General features: G+C 43.3%; 1 protein-coding gene across 1 annotated transcript in view; it reads left to right on the forward strand.

Moving 5' to 3' along the window:
* NDUFB6 (NADH:ubiquinone oxidoreductase subunit B6) overlaps positions 1–12592 on the forward strand; it is an 18801-nt gene extending 6209 nt beyond the window's left edge. Inside the window, exons 3-4 of the mRNA XM_089674752.1 lie at positions 4840–4884; positions 12439–12592. Of these exons, the coding sequence (XP_089530878.1) occupies positions 4840–4884; positions 12439–12513 (120 nt within the window). The 3' untranslated portion in view covers positions 12514–12592. The remainder of the gene's footprint in view (positions 1–4839; positions 4885–12438) is intronic.
* The last annotated feature ends 12616 nt before the right edge of the window (positions 12593–25208 follow it).

Consider the following 25208-nt stretch of genomic DNA (forward strand, 5'->3'; position numbering starts at 1 on the left):
CCCCTCTCTCTTCCCCCCCCTCTCTCTCTCTTCCCCCCCCTCTCTCTCTCTCTTCCCCCCCCTCTCTCTCTCTCTTCCCCCCCCCTCTCTCTCTCTTCCCCCCCCCTCTCTCTCTCTTCCCCCCCCCCTCTTCCCCCTCTCTCTCTCTTCCCCCCTCTCTCTCTCTCTTCCCCCCTCTCTCTCTCTCTTCCCCCCCCTCTCTCTCTCTCTTCCCCCCCCCCTCTCTCTCTCTCTTCCCCCCTCTCTCTCTCTCTCTTCCTCCCTCTCTCTCTCTCTCTTCCCCCCCTCTCTCTCTCTCTTCCCCCCTCTCTCTCTCTTTCTCTCTTCCCCCCCCCTCTCCCCATCAGGGGGTGGGTTTAGGGATTGGGTTAGGGGCCCTGTTGGGTAGGCTGTAAGGGTCCCCTTGATTTCGAAGAGCGGCCCTGTTCCCCGCTATGTTTCCCAGGTTTCGCTAGCCCGACAGTGGATCCAGGACCAGCATAGTAAGCACCACAGAGTAGAGGTGAGGAAAGAGAGCGGAAACATTCTGACCTTGCTCCTGACCCAGAAGTAACTTGTATGACATCACTTCTGGGCCCTGTTGACAATTTCCCCGGCTGCATGGAAGTGAAAGAATGTAATACAGTGCAATCTACACTGCATTACATTCATTGGAGCACAGAGAAGACATGCATAAGGAGATTCTGTCACCAACTTTGTTTTTTTAAACTATATAATATACACCATAGCACATTAAACAAAAAATTAACAGAAACATTTTAGGCACCCCACCCCCACGTATACACATGTGCAAATGTAAATGCGCCTGCACATGAAAATATTGATTGCGATACATAGGTTACATACCGCCTTGCATGCCGGAATGAGAGCAATAATTCTAGCACCAGACCTTCTCTGTACTGCTAAACTGATGACCTAAAGGGGGGGCTTAACCACTTTCCTACCAGGCACTTTTACCCCCTTCCTGCCCAGGCCAATTCATCTTTCAGTGCTGTTGCACTTTAAATAACAATTGTGTGGGAATGCAACATTGTACCCATATGAAATTTTTATCTTCTTTCACACAAATAGAGCTTTCTTTTTGTGGTATTTATTCACCACTGAGGGTTTTATTTTTTGCACTATAAACAAAAAAAAAAGCGCAAATCATTTGAAAAAAAGTTTTTCTGTGTTTCTATTCTAAAATTTTGCAAACAGGTAATTTTTCTTCACTGATGTGTGTTGATGAGGCTGCACTGATGGGCACTGATGAGGTGGCATGGATAGGCTGCACTGATGAGGTAGCACGGGTGGGCATTGATGAGTAGATCTGCTCTGTGATATTTGCTGGTTATCGGCAGTACTTTCAGCGTGAGGAAAGTGCTGCTGATAACTGGCAACTGTATCTACTTTGTGATCTGCTGTGTCATTGGACACAGCTTATCACATGGTAAAAGGCCGCAGTGATTGGCCTTTTCCCTAGTCATGTGATCAGCTGTATAGGTTGGACACAGCGATCACTGGCAGCACCTGGTGCTCACTGCTGGGGGGCACTTTCTGGGAGGACATCCTATGACGCCCTCCCAGAACTGGACAATCGCGCTGTATCCGCCTTTCGGCTATAGTGTGGTTGTAAATTGGTTAAAACATCGCCTATAGAAAATATAGGGTACTGTTTGGCTCCTAACTTTTTATTAGCTAGCTCCTACATAAAAAGCAAATTTGTCAAGCCCTGGGTTAACACAATAGCAACAGGGTGGCAGCAAAACCAAAAACAACTAGTGAACAGCATAGGCTACACAAACAAATGCAATTGTGTTGCCCATATAACTGCTGAAGGCAGCACACCTTTCCTCCCTTATTTTGGCTACATTTACTTTTATTGTCAGGGTAGTGGGGCAATTTGCAGTCAGCTGTTATGGGCCAATGACCTTGTGAGTGGAATTTTAGGACAGTGGATGATGGATAATGTATATGCACAGCATATTTGCTCAATAGCTTCCTTTTTTGTGGATTCGCATGGCAGTGGACCTACTAGTCAGTTTGTGAAGGGACATACTCCTTGCATTTGCCATAAGTTTGAGCCATTTTTCAGATCATTCAGAGTTCATTGACAGGTGCCTTTTTGACCTGCAGTGTGACCCTCTGATTTGAATTTGACCTCCTGAGCTGTGCTAGTTTTGGTACCCTATGCTAGTTTAAGTTTACTGTGTGTGTACTAAGGTGAACTTTCTGTTTCCTGTTTTTCCAGTTGACCTGCGTGGCAGTTTGATTCTTTATTGACTACATAAAACACTACCTAAAATACAGTCTAATCTAAAGTATAATTCTACAAGAGGTATCCTCAAAAACCAAAAATTGTTGTTAAACCCTTTACATGAAAGCAGGTGCACAAAGCAACTTGTCCCATTCAATCCCTCCTGCAGATATGGTAAAAAATATGCAGCAAGTGATGTCAACATTGGAAGCCATTGGATCAGTTAGGCCCAGTCTTGACAAATCCCAGGTGCCAGGTCGACATGGTGGTCAGAATTTGTGGCCTGGCGCCTGGGCACCATTCAGCCCACTCACACCGGCAACTCCCACTGCCCTACACCCTGGACATGCAGCTCTGGGCTCAGGGCAACCGATCCTTTTCTCTCCCCCTGCTGGTCTCCATAGTTTCCCTGGAAGCAGGTAGTAGGCTGGGCTGGAGTCCGATGTCAGGTCTGGTGTGAGTGACAGTCAGGGGTGGCCAGGTCCGCTGTGAGTGACAGTCAGGGGTGGCCGGGCTATTCTTCTCAGGCGGCCGCTATCCCCTCTCTCAATGTCTGAGCAGAGTCCAAGGATGAATGGCTTCTCTCTGAGGGAGCTCTGTTGGTTCTTCTGCTGCCTGCCATGCCCGAGCCACACCACCTCCAAGCTGGCCTTGCTTCCCCCAGAGCTCACCTGGTGCACACATGGTGTGGGGGGGTGAGGTAGGGACCCAGCAGCCTTTGTGTGGAGTGGGCGGACTGGCAGTACTCCCTGCAGGAGCTGGATGTGGTGGTGTTCTGCTGGAGGATGGAGCGGAGGAGCTGCCTGGGCTGTATGTTCGCTTGCTGTGCCCCGGGGAGCGGTGAATGTGAGACAGATGTGCTCCTTGTTTATCTGCCTGGCATCCGACATCAACTGCCATGTCACCCGGTGTGTGTGTATATATAGAATACACACACCATGCAGGAGAAACTCCCATGTGCCTGACACCCCCAGACATGCAGCTTACCCACAACAGAGCCAAAGTTTCTCTTCTTCCACACTCTGGCACCCTCTGCCCCCTCCCCCAGCAGACCCACTGCTGCCGTGCAGAAGGGCTTCCCCACACTCCCCTCTCCCATGACACCAGCCAATTCGTGCATACCGTGGCCCGACCCTCCTGCTCGTTGCCAGTCCCCACATGTGGTGCTGGAGGTGAACAGAGTGCAGCCAACACAGCATGCCACACAAACATCAAAAAGCCTCGGCTCCAGTCCCCTCTATGCGTAAATTCAAGATCTGCCATCTCTGTCATCAAAAATAAAGTCATTAGTCATAAAAATACTGGCTCCTAACTTTTTTTTTTTTTTTTAGCTGGCTGCTAGATTCAAAGCAAATTTGTTAGGCAGATAGTAAAGTATTCAAGCCCAGATATTGACACACTGAAACACTAGTAGATAATGGACAAGGTTTTCTAATCTGTTTAATAACTTTCCATTCAGTGGAATCTTGGCTGAAACTGTCTGCAGCTGTCCATAGACAAAAGATCATCTTTTTCCTCCCTTTTTGTCATTTTATGTCTATGGATTTCTTTAAAGGATAGGTTCACCTTTGATAACATGTTACATATTACACCTGTATATAAGGCCCCCCCCCCCCCCCCCCCCCCCAAGAGGCCTCTAATGTCTCCCTAAGGTGTATCTGTCACTCAATATGTGCTGTCCCATAGGGGCTTGTCAGCACCCCTGTGATGGCAGTAAAAAAATAAATAAGCGCAAAGTAAATACATTATAGAGTGTAATATACTATAGAGTGTCATGTGCGTGACCAGTCTGAATAGGGCTGGGGCTGTTGACATCCAAGATGGCAGCTCCCAGAAGCATTCTCTGTGTTTTTGGAAATCTACACAAGGGAGACTTTTAAAGGTAAATAACATGCATAAAATAAGGTAATGACAACCTACTACAAATAGAAATATCCAGCATAAATCGCCCTCGCCTACCCTGTTTGTAATGTTGCAAGCAGAAAATGTTTTTGCTTCATTAGAGATACAGTATTTTCAATTTTAATCCTGGTTACATCTTCACAAGGTTTTATGAAGTATCCCTAGATGGAGCCCTTGAGAGGAGCTGTAAAGGCACTGTATGTGTCTTCCTATACTTGTAGTGTAACTTATTGGAGGTACTGTGGGCAGGACTGTGGGCACCTGCATGGTCAGTGAAAGGGGAGTAAGAAACTCCCCTGCCATGTATGCAGCATTCTGTTGTACAACAAAGGAAAGTCACAGTGTTATTTTATAATAAACACAGTTTCTTGCTCCCAATGGAGTGATCTTCCAGAGTCTTGCACATAAATGAAACAAAGGTTTGACGGAGAGATAGTGTAAACTCTGCCAGAATCCAACTAGTGGGAAAATCAGTGCTCTTTCAGAACAGCAGTTATACGACAGGTTGCCAAGCAAAAAGGACCAATATGTGGTGATTGATTGTATGAACAGGAAATATGTGCCTTCTGACTGTAGGAAGGAAATATATTCAGCTAGTTTAAAGAGTCTACAGACCAGAAAACAAAAAATTTTATGTTGGAAATAGATATGAACCTAAAGAATGTAAAGTGAACTAAACTAATATGTATTCTCTGTTTTAGAACAAACCCTACGGTATCACATTTGGAAAGTTACCCTTATATCCCGTAAGTATTGTCCACATGTTTAATATAAGTGGCAGATTTAATGTTGTTAGCGAAGGAATTTCTAATTATGTCACTGAGTACCCCTATGCTCCTTAATGCAAAGTTTAGGGGCATGCAAGTCAGTACACAGATACTGGGTGGTTTTTCTTGTTTTTTTTTTTGTTTTTTTTTTGGTTTTTGGGGGGGGGTTTATTCCAGTAATGAACGATGGAATGGATTTGTGTAATTGATGGGTAACGCATCAGACAGTCGTAATTTATGCAAGGTAGGTTGAAGTCCATTTTCAGACTAGAAGTGGAGAATTGACATAGTAAGCTGCAAAGTGGTTAGCCTTTAGTTCATGTTTAAGTGTTTGGGGACATGTAGATTTAACTGTCTGTTGCTCACTGCAGCCTAGTGGCTCTTGTAGGCTCCAGTGTTACCATGATGGCACTCCAGGCTATGGTTAAAATAAAGTGGTATTTTTGCACTTAATGTAAAAATTATTTTCTTGGAGTCCATTGGGAGACGCAGCTTCTAATATTAAAGGATAAGTTAGCCTTTCTGAACATGTTACACCCATATTCAGGGTGTAACATATTCAGCCTCAGACCCTAATCCCCTGCCTCCGTGGCAGCGAGCCTGAGATCTACTCCCTAAATTCACTGCCACAATTTTAAAAAAGTGCAGCCGCACAGGGCTTCGCCCACACGGACGTGTCATTGATTCACAGATCCTGGTGAATCAATGAACTACACGCACCAACAGCCTTTGTGGCTGTTGGCTTGTAGTTCTCAATGAACTACCACGGCGCTGTTGAACACTGGTAGTTCATTCATTTATTCTTGTCAGTGTAAAATGTCTACTTGTATGAGGTGCATTGGGAATATTGTGATTGGAGATCCCTTCCTTGTCACCTTTTGTTGTGCTTTTGATGAATTATAAATTATTAATAATCATAATCGTCCAGAAGTACTTCCAAAAATATTATGTTCTGCCAGGTAATGCCTGGACAATTAATTCAGTCAGCTAAAAGTGCTTGCAAATATTGCAGTAATTTATTAAATTTAACGGACTTAATAATTCTGAGTAATTTTAGAGCCAACCAAAATCCTTTAAAACACAGATTAGATCAGTGTAATCATGGACTACAGATTATGAAACAATTTATTTACAAATAAGTCACATACAAACACATAATGTAATGGCTTTATTGAGATGCACATAGACACCAAGATAGTTTACATAAACTTTGCAAAATTTTCTGTATCACTAGTTTACGTGTGTGTGTGTGTGTGTGTGTGTGTGTGTGTGTGTGTGTAGTCTGTTTTATGGAATTTCAGCGGTTATTCCCCGACAGGAGGAATAAGCATCAAAATGCGCAAGACCGTATGCCAATATGGCCCAAGGAGCAAAATAAGAATAATATCACTACTAAAACTAAACTATATAAAGGTGGGTGGTTAGTTTATCGTAAAGAGAAAATTTAGTTACCACAAAATTACATTAAGCTTATTAATTTGGACAATTAAAATTACCAGGATATAGTTTATAGTTACCTTCCAAGTCTCGGGTAACTCAAAAGATGGCTGCCGATTAATGGGTTGAGTTGAGCTCTCACAAAATGGTGTCTGGACAGGCTTGAGTTGTGTGCCAGATATAGAGTAAGATGGATGGTCAGATGGAAGGGAGTGTCCCGATAGAAAGTTGTGATCAGATGGCTCTGTTGGATTGCCGTGTGTGATATGATTATCTGATCTGATGATCTCTCTTGAATTTGATATGATCTGATCTCCTCTGTCTACCTGACTTTCCCTTTTATCTATTGGCACACAATACATTCATAAAATTTTATATAAGGACCTAGGAGGTAGCCCAGTAGGTGTTTACCTTCCTCTGATTGGTGACTTTGTCTCAGACTCCACCCATTTGTTTGTTTTAGTATTACCACCATTTTGCCACTGAGTGTCACTCTAAGATAAGTCCTTACTATTTTGAGTTTCCTTGAAATTGAAGTACCTCATTCGTTATATGGAAAGATTAATTTTTCACTATAGGAAATTGGACTTCGTGAAAACTGTATAACTGTCTTGGAGGGTAAATTATGTACATCTACATCTCCATATAAACCTAATAATTCACATACTTCACTACTGATTGGTTAGAGATATGGCATCACACATTATTTCTACAATAAGAAGACTTTCAACACACTAAATATAATAGGATTACACATTACAGCCAGTGTTAATATTCAGTATTCCTTTCTTACAATGGGATCTTGTGTCAAACCTCTTCTATAGATATCTTGCGACATTATGGTATAACTTTAAAATCATATATTTCTAAATATGTCTGTGATAGTTATAATGGTTTTGTCCAGAAAAAGAATTTATGTGGATAGATTTACACATACACTGTATAAGGTTCAAAGGTTTAACCTTCCAAAGCTGTTTCCCATGAGAGGCGTTTACCCTTCCCAGAGCTGAATAATGGTAGTTACTGAATGGCCAGAATGCTAATTTGTTGAATACAGGTCTATATGCAAGCTGTCCCAACAGTTTACATTTTATGGGGCCTGGAAAGGCTGGTAAATATTGTTCATTTTCTACAGGTGCAGGAGAAGGACAGAAACCCATTGTTCCTGTTCTGAGGTGTCCTTGTTTCTCTCAGTTCTGTATGTGTCAAATAGATACTGTATGCACGACAATCAGATGATTTTATCCTAGACTTTGTGGGGAGAGATCCATTGTTCAGCAAGATGAGCTCTGTAAAGTAGCTTTCAGTTGAGAACTAGATTGTATCCTGCTTGAACTGAGACCTGACTGACTGACTGATTTTCTACAAAATATGACGCAGGAGATGTCCAAAACTTCATAGAACTGATGCAGGAACCAGCCCCGGACGAGTATCAACCCGGCACCTCAGGCATTTCCCCACCGGTTAAGAAGAGAAAACAGGATCCGGGCGCTGTCACTGCTCAAGAAGAGGAACTTTCCAGCACTTCCAACTCGGAGGAAGGCGAGATGGAAGACTAGGATCACAGGTTGTAAAGGTTCCTTTTTCCAGTAGAAGATACAGAAGGCCTCTTGAAGGTAATCTACGATACTCTAGACTTAGAAGAGGGACAACCGGATCTCTCTCTGCACGACCAGCTTATACGTGGGGCTACAAAAGAGAAGCGGCCGCACGTTCCCGGTCCATTCCACTGTATGGTCTACCATAAAAAGGTAATGGGAAGAGCCGGAAAGGAAAGCCGTTTTTCCTAAAAAACCTTAAAAGGCGATTTTCGTTTAAGGAGAAACGTGTCTATGTGGGAGTCTTGCCTGAAACCAGATGCTCCCCTTTCAAAGATTTCTAAATCAGATTTATCTTTCGAAGACAGAGGTTCCCTAAAGTACCCAATGGACCGCAAGGCCGACACATTTCTCAGAAGAGCGTGGGAAGTGTCCGCAGTGAACTTTAAACCAGCAACAACCTGCGTTTCCAGAGCCCTAGATGTATGGCTGGACCAGCTCCATTCTCACCTTGAAAAAGGCACGCCGGCTGAGGAAATTGGTAAATCGCTACTGGTAGCCTTCATTGCAGACGCATTGGCTGAAACCAATAAATATACAGCAAGATAAACTGCGCTCATAAACTCAGCCCCAAGAGCTATTTGGTTGAAATCCTGGCATGGGGACATCGCCTCCAAATCCAGGCTCTGCGGCCTGCCCTTTGACTGAAAGCTCCTCTTTGGGCCAGAACTGACTTAGGTCCTCGAAAGGTCTACCGACAAAAGGAAAGGATTTCCAATCCCCAGCAGACAAGCGGGACAGAAGTTTTTTCGTCCTAACAGGCAGCACACAACGAGAGAGGCTAGATTTCAGGGACAGAAGAAAGGCTGGGTCTCAAAAAGAGGAAAGGAGAAGGAAGGCTTTCTATTCAACCCTAACCAGGACAAAACCAAAACTCGATGCAAGTGACTGGTGGAGCCAGGTAGGAGGAAGACTGGGACACTTCCACACGCAATGGCTACAGACTACCCAGAATGCATTCATCCTAGATACAATTCGAAACAGCTACAGGATAGAATTTTCATAACTCCCCCCTCACAGGTTCTTCGCGACTCCACTGCCAAGGGAGGAGGGAAAGGCAGATGCACTCGTGAACCTCCTGGAAGAAACGCTCCAACAGAACATGGTCAGTCAGCTGGAGGAGGAAGAGGATTTCATTCCCATTTTTTTCTAAGAAGGAAGACATCTGGGATGTGCAGAATGGTACTCAACTTAAAGAAAGTGAACGAATTTGTAAAACCCAAATGATTCCTCATGGAGATGATCTACACAACGAAAGAAATCCTTTTGCCCGGAGCTACCGGGGGTATGTCCCCAGGCAGCTCACAGAGAAATAGAGGGGTAGGCAAAAGATAAAACAGAGCCCAACAAGTAACAAAAGTAGGCACTCACAGAGCCTTTTACAAAACCTTGCGTCCAGGCCCACAACTAGTAGTGGTGCACCAAAGTGAAAATTCTGCTACCAAAACCGATAATTCAGGATGCACTTGGCCAAAAACCGAAATAGATAGTTTTTAAAAATTTATATATTTTTCAAAAGCAAAATACAGTTTTTAAGAATTAAAAAAACCCCACAATATGTACCCCAATAGTTTGGTAAAATATGAAAGATGATGTTATGCCAAGTAAATAGATACCCAGCATGTCATGTTTTAAAATTGTGCACACTCGTGGAATGGCGCCAAACTACGATACTTAAAAAATCTTGATGGGTGACACTTTAAAAATCTGTACAGATTACCAGTTTAAAGTTACAGAGGATGTCTAGTGCTAGAATGATTGCTCTTGCTCTGACGTTTGTGACGATATGGGGGTTTGAACACTGTTTACATATGTGGGTGTGGCCTATGTATGCGTTCACCACTACACACAAGCACGGGGGGGATGTGGGCACTTTAAACATTTTCTTTTACATTGTCCCCCACATCTCTCCTCTACAATGTAAAGCATTTATCTAGTGCTTTAAAAAAAAATGGCCTTGTGTACAAGGCGCTGGAACCTGAAGTGACATTGCTCCAGTCCAGGGCATAGAGATGAGTGGAGGCCATCTTTCCTTCACTAATATCTATGTCCAGCACTGGGATCGTTGGATGGGTTCTCAGGTAAGGTTGAGAACCACTGGCGGCGGGGAGGGCGGAGACTGGGTTATCGGCCAAAGGCCGATAGGGGTGTTTTTTCAGCCGAAACGTTTTGGACACTGAAATTTCGGTGCATCCCTACTTGAAAGAATGTCTATCCTTAGAGTCAGGTAGTCATGCTATGTCCTCTAGGCAGAATGTGAAGGGGCTCGTTACGCTTGCTGGAGAGGAAAAAGAGCTGCTGCTCCAAGTCAACACAAGAAAGGAAAGATCTGGAAGTATGCGTGACTCTACCCCTTCCTGCATGTCTGCTCCTGTCTAAAGCCTTTCGAAAAGGGAAAAAAACTTTTCAGTAATATGGCGGCTGGAGCATGAGTTACTTGCCCTAATGACACCAAGAATGACATAAGCTGAAGGGGGATGTCACGATCGCAAGATCGCCGCCACCAACATGCGACAATCCCACGATCGCGACATCCAAAATGTCACGATCACAGCGTCAGTCCCTAGCCCTTCTCACCAAACTCGTGACCAAAGGACTAGCCAATCTGAAAACGCGATGTGACGTGCATAACAATGCCACACCCAGCTGCACCCTGCACAATGATTTTCCAGCTAATGGACCAAAATCGATGTACTGGCAGCCTGGGCGATTGTTAGAGAGGTGAAAGGGCTAAGGTACTTGCCAAGGTCCTGGGTTAGCAGATCCAAGTTTCAGAGCAGGAGGGCACGTGTCTCCCCAGGTGGCATTGATATTATAAAATGGGAGACGTCTTCAACTTAACTTTTCTTAGGCCTGACAGCCTGTTTTAAAGTCCCTTGCAGGGGGTGGCTCTCAAGTCAAGGCCCAATAACCCATTTAGGGCGTGTAGTTATGGGCGGATGCCTCAACTAGAGCAGAAATCGTCCATAACTCATATTTTGGTCCATAACTGTCCACCTGCACAAGGAACATTCCACCCGCAGGTAGATTATTATGCAGACAAGTCTGAGGATTAATTAGATATGAATTAAGAAATTATATACTGCATGGTTCACGAGATCTATTTTTCTGCTTTCCTGTGTGTTTGAGATAAGGCAAGTGACCCATCAAACTGTTCGCCTGCTCATTGGCCATCTGACGATATGTCTGGTTTTTATGTAAGTCTCTCATATTCCAAGATATGAGACATAGGGGAAACATGGATTTTAACAAAGTTCTTTGAACTCCAGGGAAAGCCTGCCTTATCTCTTCCGAGGTGTGAAATGGGAAAGCTAGCTAGGCACCTAGCTCAGAGATGTTTATAGCTCTGGGGTTCCCTGCTGCCTTGGCCTGCCAGTGACCCACAACCGGCACACACACATACACGCTGGCCAAATGTCTCCTCTCAGAGAGAGGGAGGGGGAGGGAAGACTAAGGGAGAAATGGATACTCTTAACAAAGTGGAGTCTGCGTCCTTCACTGTGTGTTGCGCACATTTGCGGGGAGTCTCTCGATGTAGGCCCAAACACAACATACCCACTAAGACTGGCAGGCCTTTAGAGACAGGGCCATAAAATGTCATGCCCCGGACCTGAAATATGCTCTTTAGTGAATTCACAGGTTGGCCTGGCATGACAGAGGAGAAAAAAAGCCTTTGCTATCCAAAAAGAATATTAGAGCAAAACAACAGTTTTCCTTTGATTCATTAGTTCACAGCACATTGTTCCAGAACATCTGGCCTTTTCCTATATTTTCAAAGAGTTGTTTGGTGATAGCTAATAGTAGACCTGCTTGGCACAAAACAAAGCGAGCCCTTCAGAAGTACAAAGCACGTTGGACGCAATGCTATGGTACGGGGTTGCTTTGTTGCTTGCTATACAACGCCTGGCAAAAAGTATGGAATCACCACTCTTGGAAAATGTTCATTCAGTTGTGTAATTGTGTAGAAAAAAAACTAATCACAGACATGCTTCAAAGCTATTTTCATTTAACATTCCAACCTTCTGGCTTTAAGAAACACTGTGTCCTATGGACACAGCGATCACGGAGATCGCTAGGTGCGTGCCCCAGCGGGCGTGCAGGAGAGCGCATTCTGGGAGGACGTCATATGATGCCCACCCAGAACTGGCCGGCCGCAGTGCAGCCGTCATTCAGCTATCTGCGGTCGGCAACTAGTTAAGCTGCCCATACATTAACCAATTTTATTTCCTGCAACCAAGGGTTGCAAGAAAGAAAATTGCTAGATTCCCCCATCAACACAGTCAGTTGATGGGGGGAATCCCTCCTGCATTCTGCATTTGTATTATAATAGCGGGAGATTTCCCAGTTGTCAGAATACAATGCACTTAAAAAAAGAGCGGCAAGACTTGCAGAACCTGATTGTGGTAATTGGCATAGGTGAAGAATCTGAGGTAGAGAGAGGTGCTATTATAACCTGTCACTTAAGTTTACTATATTAATTATGTCTGTTTCAAAATAGGGTGATGTCATCGAAGAGACTGGAGAAGTTATCCCACCCATGAAGGAACCAACCAGCGCTCATCACCACCACTAAACAGAAACTTGTTATGTTTTCATATAAATGTGTGGTCATAAGTATAGTATAGAATAAAATATTAACTTATACCTTTCAAGTTTTGTGCTTCTGTAAAGGTTATTAGTAACGCTTGTTTATGCTCCAAAGAAGTGTGTGTATATACTTACTATTTCTGAATTCTTTAGTCAGGTGATTATGCAGTATCCTCTACCTCACCTCTTCTTCTCTCTGGGCTGGGTGGTCCTACTAAGACCAAGAGAGTGGTGCTGAGCAAAGATGATGTCAGCTTTGTTCTTTACACCAATTCATTTTAAATAAAGGGTGTCTTGATAACATTCTCAATAGAATCATCTCTCTTTGGGTTAGGTTGACACGGGGGGTGTTATATGCTAAAATCGATGCACACAAAACCTGGTGCAGCTGTGCATGGTAACCAATCAGCTTTTAGCTTCAGCTTGTTCAATTTAAGCTTTGAGAATAAAACCTGGAAACTGTTTGGTTGCTATGCACAGCTGCACCAGGCCCTGTGTGCACCGACTTTAAAAAATCTCCCTCTGGGTGTCTTTTACCTCAAAAGACTTGGAACATTTTGTGGCCAAAAAGAATCATTATGGAGGACAACTTTGAAATAAAGGTGAGCATTGCAGCCTAACCAATGGAAGACATAATACAAAAATAGCTTAAAAAATAAGTGTCTCTTGGGGAGGCCTTGGCAGGGTCATAATTTGTGACATTAGGGCAGACCACGTGTCAGCAGAGAGAGGCTTTCTACCCCACTGCTGTCAAGGAGGATCCGGGCTGCTCTGGCAAAATCACCGCACACAGCAGATAAGGATAGGCATGTTTTTGTTTTAAAAAAAAAAAAAAAAGAAAACAGCCTTTAAAATCACTTTAACCACTTGCCTACCGGGCACTTATACCCCCCTTCCTTACCAGGCCAATTTTCAGCTTTCAGCGCTGTTGCACTTTGAATGACAATTGCGCAGTCATACAACATTGTACCCATATGAAATTTTTATCAATGTTTTCTCACAAATAGAGCTTTCTTTTGGTGGTATTTACTCGTCGCTGGGGGTTTTACTTTTTGCGCTATTAAAAAAAAAAATAGCAACATTTTTAAAAAAAAAAATTCTTTGTTTCTATTATAAAATTCTGTAAACAGGTAATTTTTCTTATTCACTGATGTGCGTTGATGAGGCTGCACTGATGGGCAGCACTAATGAGGTGGCACTGATTGGCAGCACTGATGAGTACTGATAGGCGGCACTGCTGGGCATGGACTGGTGGCACTGCCGGGCACTGACTGGCACAACTTCTGGGCACTGACTGGCGGCACTGCTGGGCTGCACAGGTGGGTGGCACTGCTGGGATGCACAGGTGGGTGGCACTGCTGGGCTGCACAGGTGGGTAGCACTGCTGGGCACAGGTGGGTGGCACTGCTGGGCACTGATCAGGGCACTGATCATCAGTGCCCTGATGATCGGTGCCAATCCCTGCTCTGACTGGTTCTCGGCAGTACTTTCCTCACACTCTGACAACGTGAGGAAAGTGCAGCCGAGAAGCAGCAATTGCATCTCCCTGTGATCAGCGTTTCATTGGACACGGCTGATCACGTGGTAAAAGGCGCTGTGATTGGCCCTTTACCACATCACGTGATCAGCTGTGTCCGTAGGACACAGCGATCACGGAGATCGCTAGGTCGTTCTGGGAGGACGTCATATGATGCCCACCCAGAACTGGCCGGCCGCAGTGCAGCCGTCATTCATCTATCTGCGGTTGGCAACTAGTTAAGCTGCCCATACATTAACCAATTTTATTTCCTGCAACCAAGGGTTGCAAGAAAGAAAATTGCTAGATTCCCCCATCAACACAGTCAGTTGATGGGGGGAATCCCTCCTGCATTCTGCATTTGTATTATAATAGCGGGAGGTTTCCCAGTTGTCAGAATACAATGATCATTGCTGATGGCTATAGTCGCTGGCACTGATCAATTTCAGTGCAACCAGCCTGTTTTTGTGTTTTTTTCCATTTGATCGATAGGTTGACTTCAGTACAACCAATCTGCCCATACTGTATATGGATCGAAATTTGGTCGGTGCCTGCTGAATCGGCTAAAATTTGATTCATCTATGGGTGGCATTGGACAGGTCGGTTACTGTGCCAAATCCTGGTTTATTTTTAACTATTAAAAGATAACTATACTTTGGTTCCTTTGGGGGAGCTACAAGCCACTGCTGCAAACTCTCACAGCCAGTCCCTGCATGGAAAATTAATTCCTATAGAGAGGCTGTTGGACATTGGAAAGCATGATAGACAGCCACTATGTAGAAATGAATGGGAATTTTCCCCACATAGGGTGATCTCCAAGAGCCTGGAAAAGTTGTGCTTCTGTAAAGTTATTGAAAGAGTTTGCAGCAGCTCCTCCGCAGGCAGTAGTATGGGCATAGCAGTTATGCGGATAGGTAAATATCAGTCTTACCGGTAATAGTTTTTCTAGGAATTTTTCAGGACAACAACCTGAGAGATGATCAGCCAAAACCGTTAGAAAAAAAAAAACCCTCCCACCTACCTCAGTTGAGAAGAAAGTGGACTACCTGCACCAGTACACAAGGGAAAAAACACAGTTAAAGAATAACCATAAACAAAAGGGCATGAAGTTGATTAGATGCCCTGGACAATTCCTAGACCTCTCCCAGGACAGCAAACTGAAAGGAGAAGCAAGAAAAAAAAAATACCGCAGGGTGTACCCACTGTTCACCACTGTAGAAATTGTCTCCCAAATGCCAGGTTCTGGCTCAAGAGAACCTCCACTCTCGGCTAGACAAAGATTTCCCAACTAGACCAAATTGTCAATGTGCAAACTTGGTCAACTGATGTTCCCTGCTCTTTTTACCATCATGTAGCATCTAGTAGGAAGTGCCTTTAACTTGCACTTAAATGTTTGTGAAAATCACTTGATACATGTGGTCCTGGAGGGACTGAAGACGTTTCTTGGATCCCAAAACAAGACAAGAAAAACAGGTTAACCTTGAATCCTCCAGAAGTGTATACATGGCTGATAAGGTGTTTAAGAAGTACCCTCTTACTGAAGGTCTAAAGCGGGGGTCTCCAAACTTTTCAAAGGGCCAGTATGCGGTCCTTCAGACTTTAGGAGGGCCAGTGAGGATAGACTATGTCCTGGCCCCAGCGTCAGTGAGAATAAACATGGCCTCAGTGTTGATGGTCAGTAGGAGGAGGAGTGCCCCATCATTGGTATTAGTGGTAAGAATAGTACACCATCATTTGTTCTAGTGGGAAGAATAGTACACCATAATTGGTTTCAGTGGAAGAAGTGCTGCCCCATTGTTGGTCTCAGTGAGAGGAATAGTGCCCCAAGGGCTGGATAAAGGGTAGCAAAGGGCCATATGCAGCCCTCGGGCCACAGTTTGGAGACCCCTGGTCTAAAGGGTAATTGCAGATGGGAAGCCCTTACAGGAACTTTAGAAAAGAGGCAGAGACAAAGAGATCCATTGAACAGCCCATACCCCATCCAGCAATGGGGGAGATCTGGGAATGTACTGGAGAGACAGTGCAGGAAGTCCAACTGCTTAGTTAAGATGAAAGAAAAAATACTTTAAACAGAAAAAAGTTAGAGTTCTCAGTAAAACCTGTCTCAGGGTGGAACAGGAAAGATAACTAAACAAGAAAGGGCCATCAACACAAGAACTAACTTTGCAGAGGTACAGTTGCAAGAAAAAGTATGTGAACCGCTTGGGATTACGTGGAGTTTTGCATGAATTAGGCATAAAATGTGCTCTGAACGTCATCTAAGTCACAACAATAGAAGAACACAGTCTGCTGAACATAATACTACACAAACATTAGATGTTGCCATGGTTTAATTGCACATAACATGTAAACATTCACAGTGCAGGGAGGAAAAAGTATGTGAGGCCCTAGCTTAATGACTTCTCCCAGAGCTAATTGGAACCAGGAGTGAGCCAACCTTGACTCCAATCAGTGTGATGATATTGGATGTGTTGCTGTCCTGTTCTTAAAAAACACACACCTGTTTTGGGTTTACTGTTTTCAAGAAGCACTGTCTTTTGTGTACCATGCCTCGCAGAAAAGAGCTCTCAGAAGACCTACGATCAAGAATTGTTGACTTGCATGAAGCTGGAAAGGGTTACAAAACTATCTCCAAAAGCCTTGATGTTCAGCAGACTGTGTTCTTCTATTGTTGTGACTTAGATGACGTTCAGAGCACATTTTATGCCCAATTCATGCAAAACTCCACGTAATCCCAAGGGGTTCACATACTTTTTCTTGCAACTGTATTGGCAAAGAAAAAGGCAACTGTGAGTAAGTGTGAAAAAACAAAGAAAAAACTCTTGACAAGATTAAAGTGGATAGAAGATGTGAGGTGCTGCTCGCCCAGCCCAATGCACGTAAGTGTAGGTGGTGGCCTCAGCCTGTGCTGCTCCACTGGCTAGGCCCATTGGGGCTTAGTCATAGAGGTGGCAGGATGAAACATGTCAGAGAGCGTGGGAAGTGGTACAGCGCTGGCGGAGGCTATCACCTACATTTACAAATGCTGGGCTGGGCGAGCGGTGTCTTCTATATATATGTCGGCACCTCTGGATGAGTGACAGGACGCCAGCACCCCGACTCCTGAGCTCCAGCAAGCAGCACATCACACCATAGAGTGAGGGAGGGTTATAACCCCTGTCAGAATTTTTTTTTTTTGCCATCTGTGTTACCTTCACCTCCTGTGCCACATTCAAATCAAAACAGGAAGTGCAAGGAAATCACTGCAAATTAAAGCAATCCCATGGGGCCAAAGTTCTGTCTAATTTTTTTAAAGGCTCCAATAATTAAGATCCAACAAAGTCAGGTAAAGATCTTTTGAATTCATAGCTGCACAAACCAGTGGAATTATGTGATATGTGAGCAACATTCCGTACAAAGGCTTACTCAGGAATGATAAATAAGCAGTCTATGAAATAAAATTTCCAGAGCCGAGAACTAGCCCCCAAGAGAAATTAAGGGGCAAGCGTTTGTCCAAGGTAAACTGGCAAAAAAAAAACAGGCTTTTTCCCACAGAAAGCTATCCGGAAAGGGAATTCCCTTTTCTTTTCTTATTGGAAATACACTTCCCAGGTGCCCAGACTAGATTGAAGGAAAGCCATGATGAATCCCACAGAGAATATCTTCATGGAATTTCCTTGCCTCGTCTCATGCGAACTATGCCTACTGAGCAACAAGGTAGACCTTGATACTGGCATATTCCCTAGCATAGAGAAGTGTAAGGAAATTGTAAAGTTATAACATCCGAGCCCTAGAGTTTGGGAGCTAATGGCTATGCTGCTTCACTTAGCCATAGAGAAGCAGGATCGAGAGCCAGACTGGAAAAGAGAATCACCAAGGCCTACTTTGGCCTTTAAGTTATTCAGAGCCCAGTGTTGACCTAGACCAGATTGGAGAAAGACCGGATTCATCCCACAGAGAACTTTTTGGGATTTTCTTGCATCACACTCTGAGAAATACACTTGTCAGTTGCAATAGTAGACTATGGAGGTGATGGTGCAGTTGTGCATAGTAACCAATCCGCTTCTAACTTCAGCCTGTTCAATTAAGCTTTGACAATAAAACTTAGAAGCTGATTGATTACTATGCACCACTGCACCAGATTCTGTGTGCACCACTTTTAGTAAACCACCCACTATGCGTGGGGCCAGTTACCTAATTTACAGAATAACTCGACTTTTCTTAAGGAAAAAAAACATGCCCCCTGGCTGATCAATGTACAGTGCAAGGATTCATTGTTGCAGATTCCTTCCTGCTTCTGCTCTAAGACTCTCAATTCTCATTTGCACAGGTGTTTGCTGGTCTATGTGATTCTCCTGTGGCTGCATTTTAATGGATAAGTTCACCTTTGTGAACATGTTACACCTACTGTATATTTAGGGTGTAACATGTTCAGCATCTGCTTCCCCCAAACCCCCCCCATCCATGAAGGCAGGCCAGGGAACTATCAGGGCGCTGTAACTACCAGAGGTATGAGCAGACAGTCTGCAGAAGCCTGACACTGCCCCCTAATCTGCTGATCACCAGTGCAGTGCTTTACAAACTCCTTAAAAAAATAGATAAATGTACATTTTACCTGCAAAAAATGTGCATTTATTACTTTTTTAAAAGGTGAATTTAGCCTTTAAAAAAGGCACAGGAACCTTTTTCCTGCATGAAAGCGCAGACACAGCAGCCCATTCAAATGAATTGGCTGCCGTACCTACACAAATGTGTCTTGCAGACATGCATAAATGTGAGCCTAGCCTTAAGAGAAAGCTGTTTGTTCCACTTTGTGGCTTAGTATACTAATTCTGAATGGAAGTGACTTTTTCATTATTAACCACTTGCCAACCACGCTATAGCGGTTGTGGTATCCATACAATCTTCTCTAACTGTGCCTTACTTAAAATCCCTTCCATATTTACCCATCCTTTCCCTTGTGAATTAAATGTCCAATCTACTATTCGTGATAAAATCACTGCTAGATAGTAATTCCTCATGTTGGGTAAGACCAAACCCCCATTCCCTTTTACTCTACTCAGGACCTCGTAACTGATTCTCGGTTTCTTATTTACCCATATAAACTTAGTAATCATCTTTTTTATTATCCCAAAAAAAGGCCCTGGAAGGTGAACCAGGAGCATGTGGAACTTCTACAGAATTTTTGGCATTTCCACCATCTTTACCAGATTTATACATCCTATCCAAGAGGCTCCTCCATTTGAAAGTTTCTTTAGTTCTTCCTTAATTTCATTTATTAGGGGGATATAGTTTACCTGATATATACCTTTTTGTTGAGTGGGTTTATTTTACTCCCAGGTAACCTATTTTCTTTTCCCTCCAGAAAAATGGAAACTCTTTTTGTAGCCTCAACTTTTCTGACATTGGGAGTTTGATATTTAATATTTCTGATTTTACCGGATTTATTTTCAAGTTTGATAGCTTGCCATACTGTTTTAATACTCTCATTAGGTTAGGCAGTGTTATTCTAGGTTTAACAATATAAAACAACATATCATCTGCACATGTGGCTACCTTATGCTCCACTTCACCTATCTTTATTCCCACTATATCTACTCACTTCCTTACCTTTGCCAGAACAGGTTCCAAAAACAGTACAAACAACAAGGGAGAGAAGGGGCATCCTTGCCTAGTGCCGTTGTGCATAATAAAAATCTGAGAAAGCGATCCGTTAACCTTAACCGCCTCTTACGGGCTATTACACAATCCTTTTATCCATTGTAGCATTTTAGGCCCTATTCCTAATGCCTCTAGTTTATCAAACATGAATCCCCAATTAGCCCTATCAAAAGCCTTTTCGGCATCAATCAATAGTATTGCCAGCACTCTCTCTCTCTTAGCTCTTCGTACAAGAATCAAGGATCTCAAACCATTATCCCTACCTTCTCTTCCCGGGATAAAAACCCACCTGATCTAGATGTACCCATTCTGGCATCAAGTCCTTTAGTCTTGTTGCCAGCATCTTAGCATATAGTTTCTATATATCTATGTTTAATAATGATATAGGCCTATAACTGGCACACTGTGAGCTATCCTTCCCTTCTTTAAGAATGATCATTATATGAGCTTGCAGTGACTCCTCCCTCATTTCCAACTCCTCCCCCAGTGCGTTCATATACCTACACATTTTAGGGACAAGAAGATCTCTACATTTTTTAAAGTATCCCACTGTGTATCCATCCGGCCCTGGGCTTTTACCTCTCACTGTGTTCTTTAAGACTAAGTTAATTTCCTCCGGGGTAATAGGTCTCTCAATGGTCTCTAGTTTTTCTTGCACTAATCGTGGCAACTCCACCTTACATATTTCTGCCTAATTCTTTTCTTGTCCTCTTCCCTTTCCTTTTGATCACCACTGCTCACATCATAAAGTTCACTATAATATTTTTGAAACCTATTAGCAATATCAGAGGTAGCATGCAATATTTCTCCTTTCCCATTTCTAATTTTTTCTATAAAATTTTTGGATTTCTTGCTCTTTAACCTTCTCATTAAGTATATTCCAGGTTTATTCCCCCACTGGTATCTTTCCTTTGAGACACTATTAAATATCCTCCTCGACTCTTGTTCCATAAGCTCTTTTAATTCATCTCTTTTAAGAATTATCTTATGATATACTGTACATCTGTTCCTCTCTTTTTTTATGTAGCTTTTTCCAATTTATAAATCTCTTCCATCACCATCTTTATTTTTTTTCTTGTTCCTACCAAAATCAGTATTCCCCTAATATAAGCTTTATGTGTCTCCCAGACTGTGGCCATCGAGACCTCCTTAGTCTCATTGAGCTCAAAAAATTGTTTAATTTCTCACCTTAACCTTTTCTCTGCTTCAGGATCCAGTATGAGCATTTCATTTAGTGTCCATATAGTTGTTTTATCTTGGCCTCCTCCTACTCATAATTTCATCATAACGGGAGTATGATCAGAAATGGACAAGGACAAAGGAAAGGTAATTTTCTAATATTCTATTACATTGGCTTGTGTAACCGAAGTTACCCTTTACAGCTTAAGGATAACAGAACCAAACCCACTTCCAAATATGTAGGTTAAGCAGTGAGGTGGAGAAAGCCACAACCAAGAAGCAGAGTAGTAAAAAAACCTATCCTTGAGACAAAGTCCTGGACGATGAGGAAGAGCCCAAAGGGAATCTGGCAGGAGCCTGATGAGGTCCAAGTACTCATCTGCCTGAGTCGGTAATGTGTAAAGAGAAACACTGAAACACCCTCTATCTTGATCCCATGAAGCAGGCAAAGAAGAAATATCAAATAATTAAAAAGGCGTAGAACCGGCAAAAAGGATTCTAGAGTTACCAAAGCATCCCTTGTCATAGCTAAAGAGGACCTGGGGACAAACTTGGCCAGTATGTTGTTAAATCTGGAACCCAAAAGGTCCAGATTTAGTGTTCTTTACTTGAAACAAAGGTCTAGAACATGTGCAGGTGAAGAGACCATACTCTTGAGTCTGGATGACAGCTAAACTCCCAAGAACAGAAAAAGCACAGCAGGCAAACCTATAAAATGAAACTTTGCCCAAGGCAGAATCTGCCATGCAATGCTTTTCAGACCACTGGTTCCCCTGATGGTCGACATAAGCCATTGCTGCTGCATAGCCCAATGGAATCCTGGTCTATTGATTTGTAGTCAAAAGGTCCACCTCTGAAAGGGATAACCCAGTCATTCTAGGCTCCAAAATGTTAAATGGGAAATGAGATTTTAGTGTTGACCAAGCTTGTTGCATAAAAAGAGGGGCTTGGACTCCTCCCAAGCCAGACAGGCTGGCAACCATTGTGAGAATCTACCAGACCAATGGATTGAAGAATTCCCATTATAACTTCCAGGATATAATTCTGACACACCAGGCCAGAGACAACCTGGTCCTGGATATCAGGCCCAGAGATTGTAGCTTCTGCCGGAATGTTGAGTTGCAGCAAGCCCCTCTCTGGAAAGAAAACCATGAAAAACCCTGATTAAAAAAAAGAAAAACTCTAAACCTTTTCCTGGAGTGGAATAAGTGCAAAGACTCATGCAGAGAGGAGCTATGCCAGAAATGTGTGAAGGGTTCTAGCAGAGAGGATGGCAGGTCAGACAACCTGAAATAGGGTGAAGGTAAAAATAGAAAATCTAGCTAGTCGCCCCTGGATACTATAACTTTTACTTATGTATCTGAATGTTTTGGTGCAGGAGATTGCAACCACTAAATGACCCCCTTTCTTGAGAATAGCAGAGTCTCTCACTCACAGGTTATAAAATTCCCCGAACTATGAGAACAAAGATGTCAGAAGAGAAAATAACTTCTTCAACTTTAACCTCCTCCATCAGAATAACCAAGGTGGGTTACCGAAGGGAGTGACTAATGGAACTGAACTTCCAGCTTCTGAATGTGAAAGGTAGGCCTCGTAAGCAGCCCTGTTTTTGAAAAACACTCCAGCTTTGCATGTGAGAAAAATAACTGCCCCAATGTTATGTCACCAAGCCCCAGGACCGAAGAACTCACCGTTGCAGGTTCCAACTTGAATGTGTTCGATCCAGGCAGAAGGCCATGTCAAGACAAACAGATCTGCATCAACAGGAGGACCACTTTATACCATCAGCATAAAATAGCAAATGTGATGCTCCTGGGTGGTAGGAAACACAATCTAAACTGAGGGGTGAGGGGGCTGGGAGGGATTTTCACTGTTTTTTGGCTTGAGTTTCATGTAGAGGGAGGAAAAAAATAATCTCTCAAGTTGCTGTCTTGGAAGATAATTGGGGAAAAATAACCATACAAAAGTTTAGTTATTCTTTAAGCTCTATGTGTATCAATGGTTCATGCAAGGCCTGCTTAATTTAAAATGTATGTAGCCCCCTATCCCATCATCAATGGCAACTTTTAAATAAAAAAAAAAACACATAGGAAAGAAAGTTGTTAAATATACTTACATTTCCCCCACCTTTTGCCCTTTATTTCAATATTACAGTGCCTAGGTGAGGATGACATCGTGCTCTGTCCTATGAGATCCTGGGGAGTACTGAATAGCCCCAAATCTTACAAAGAGGCACTCAACCACTACACTGTAATATCTTATGTGATTTGGCCTACTTGGTGTTCTTTGGTACTCATAAAAAGTAGAGTCATGTCATCCCCTGAAGAACAGAAGCTGGGAGAAAGGTACTTTCATTCGGTTTCATCCCTATAATTTTTCCTTGTACTTTAAAGCTGATCTCTATGATGAGATTTTAAGAGGACCTTGCATTTTACAGTCTGCTTTAAAGTGACCCTGTCACCACAAGGTCATTTTTACACAATATCCCACGTCTAAATGAAGCATGAATGTACTGAACTTTCTAGCGACTTGGGTATTGAAAAGCTGCCAATTTACCACTACTACTACTTCTACTGCCAGAAACTTGAGCATATTCACACTTCTTTTACAGGTGACCAATTAGGTAAAAATTACCCTGTAATGACACTGTCTCTTTAAAACTCAGATCAAGGCACAGCAGTAATACATTTTCTGGCACCACCTACACTGCATGTTATTATAATAGTGATAGCTTTCTGAATTATACTTAAACCGGAACTTCACCCTTAAGGAGAAGCTCTGCTTTATGTTCTCCTCACCTTTTCTTCTAACTTTTGTTGGGAGGGGGAGGGAAAACCTAATTTTGGTACATACCTGCTCCCACTTCTGGTTGGATTACCTAGGCAATTCCACTACAAGTTGGGCACCCCTAATCCTGGCCCACAGCCTTCTAGGACATGTTACAGGTCCCAACAGACTGAAAAACCATTCACACAGCACAGTGCGGCTCGCACATGCACAGTGGGAAGCCAGCTGTGAAGCTGCAAGGATTCCCAGCTGGCTTGTCAAATTAAACACACTGTGTACCTGTAGACCAGCAAAGAACCAGCCCAGGTGAGGATAGAGCTGAATCTCTGCACAGGTAAGTGTCCTTCACCAGCTACAGTATTTGTAGTTGCTGACTTTTAATGTTTTTCAAACAGAGTGAAGAACCACTTTATGGACCTGACCTCAGATCTCTAAGGCTTATGCATAAACCTCATTTTGACAGGTTCTCTTTTGTGTGCAGCTTACAAGTCTTGTCTCTTCCCTAGACTGTGACTGGACAGTGATAGGAGAAACAGCAGACTAATGAGCTTATCTCTCTGTCACTCTGCTCTCTCCTCCTAGCAGTATTTTTTCTGTTAGCATAAGACGTCTAAAGCGCAAACTGACGGGGTCCTTTTGCTGCATTCTGTCTCCCAGCCTGGGTCAAATTCAGGTATTTGCATTTAAAAAAATACATTTATTAAGGTATACAGAGTTGCATTTGTGTTCTTTGTATATCTGTCTGTGGTTTAGCTTTGATGCAGCAGGCTAATCCATTTTGCTTAAATTTCATTACAGTAGCTCAAAATGGTACTCAGTAGTTTGTATAGCCCCCACCTGCTTGTATGCATGCCCCTAATGTGACAACGGATGATGTCCTGGGGTATTTCCTCCGAGATCTGGACCAAGGAATCACTGAGCTCCTGGACAATCTGAGGTGCAACCTGGCGGCGGATGGACTGAAATATGATATCCCAGAGGTGTTCTATTGGATTTAGGTCAGGTGATCGTGGGGACCATTCAATGTTATTGTAAGCTCCATGTGCAGGGCCCTCCTATTCCTTCTGTACTGAAATGTATTGTAATTTTACTGTCTCCCTTATATTATAAAGCACTGAGCAAACTGTTGGCGCTATATAAATCCTGTATAATAATAATAATGTTATCAATTCCTTCATCCTCCAAGAACTGCCTGCATACTCTCGCTACATGAGGCCGAGCATTGTCATGCACCAGGAGGAACCAGCGTAAGGTCTGACAATAGGTCCAAGGATTTTAATCTTGATACCTAGTGGCAGTCAGGGTGCCATTGTCTAGCCTGTAGAGGTCTGTGTGCCCCTCCATGAATATGCCTCCCCAGACCATCACTGACCCACCACCAATGTGGTCATGCTGAATGATGTTACAAGCAGCATAACGTTCTCCGCAGCTTCTCCAGACCCTTTCACATCTGTCGCCTGTGGTCAGGGTGAACCTGCTCTCATCTGTGAAAAGCACAAGACGCCAGTGGCGGACCTGCCAATTCTGGTGTTCAATGGCAAATGCCAATTGAGCTCTAT

Source organism: Staurois parvus, unplaced genomic scaffold (assembly GCF_062004578.1).
Source record: "Staurois parvus isolate SC_StPar_1 unplaced genomic scaffold, SC_StPar_1.0 ptg000012l, whole genome shotgun sequence".
Taxonomy (NCBI): domain Eukaryota; kingdom Metazoa; phylum Chordata; class Amphibia; order Anura; family Ranidae; genus Staurois; species Staurois parvus.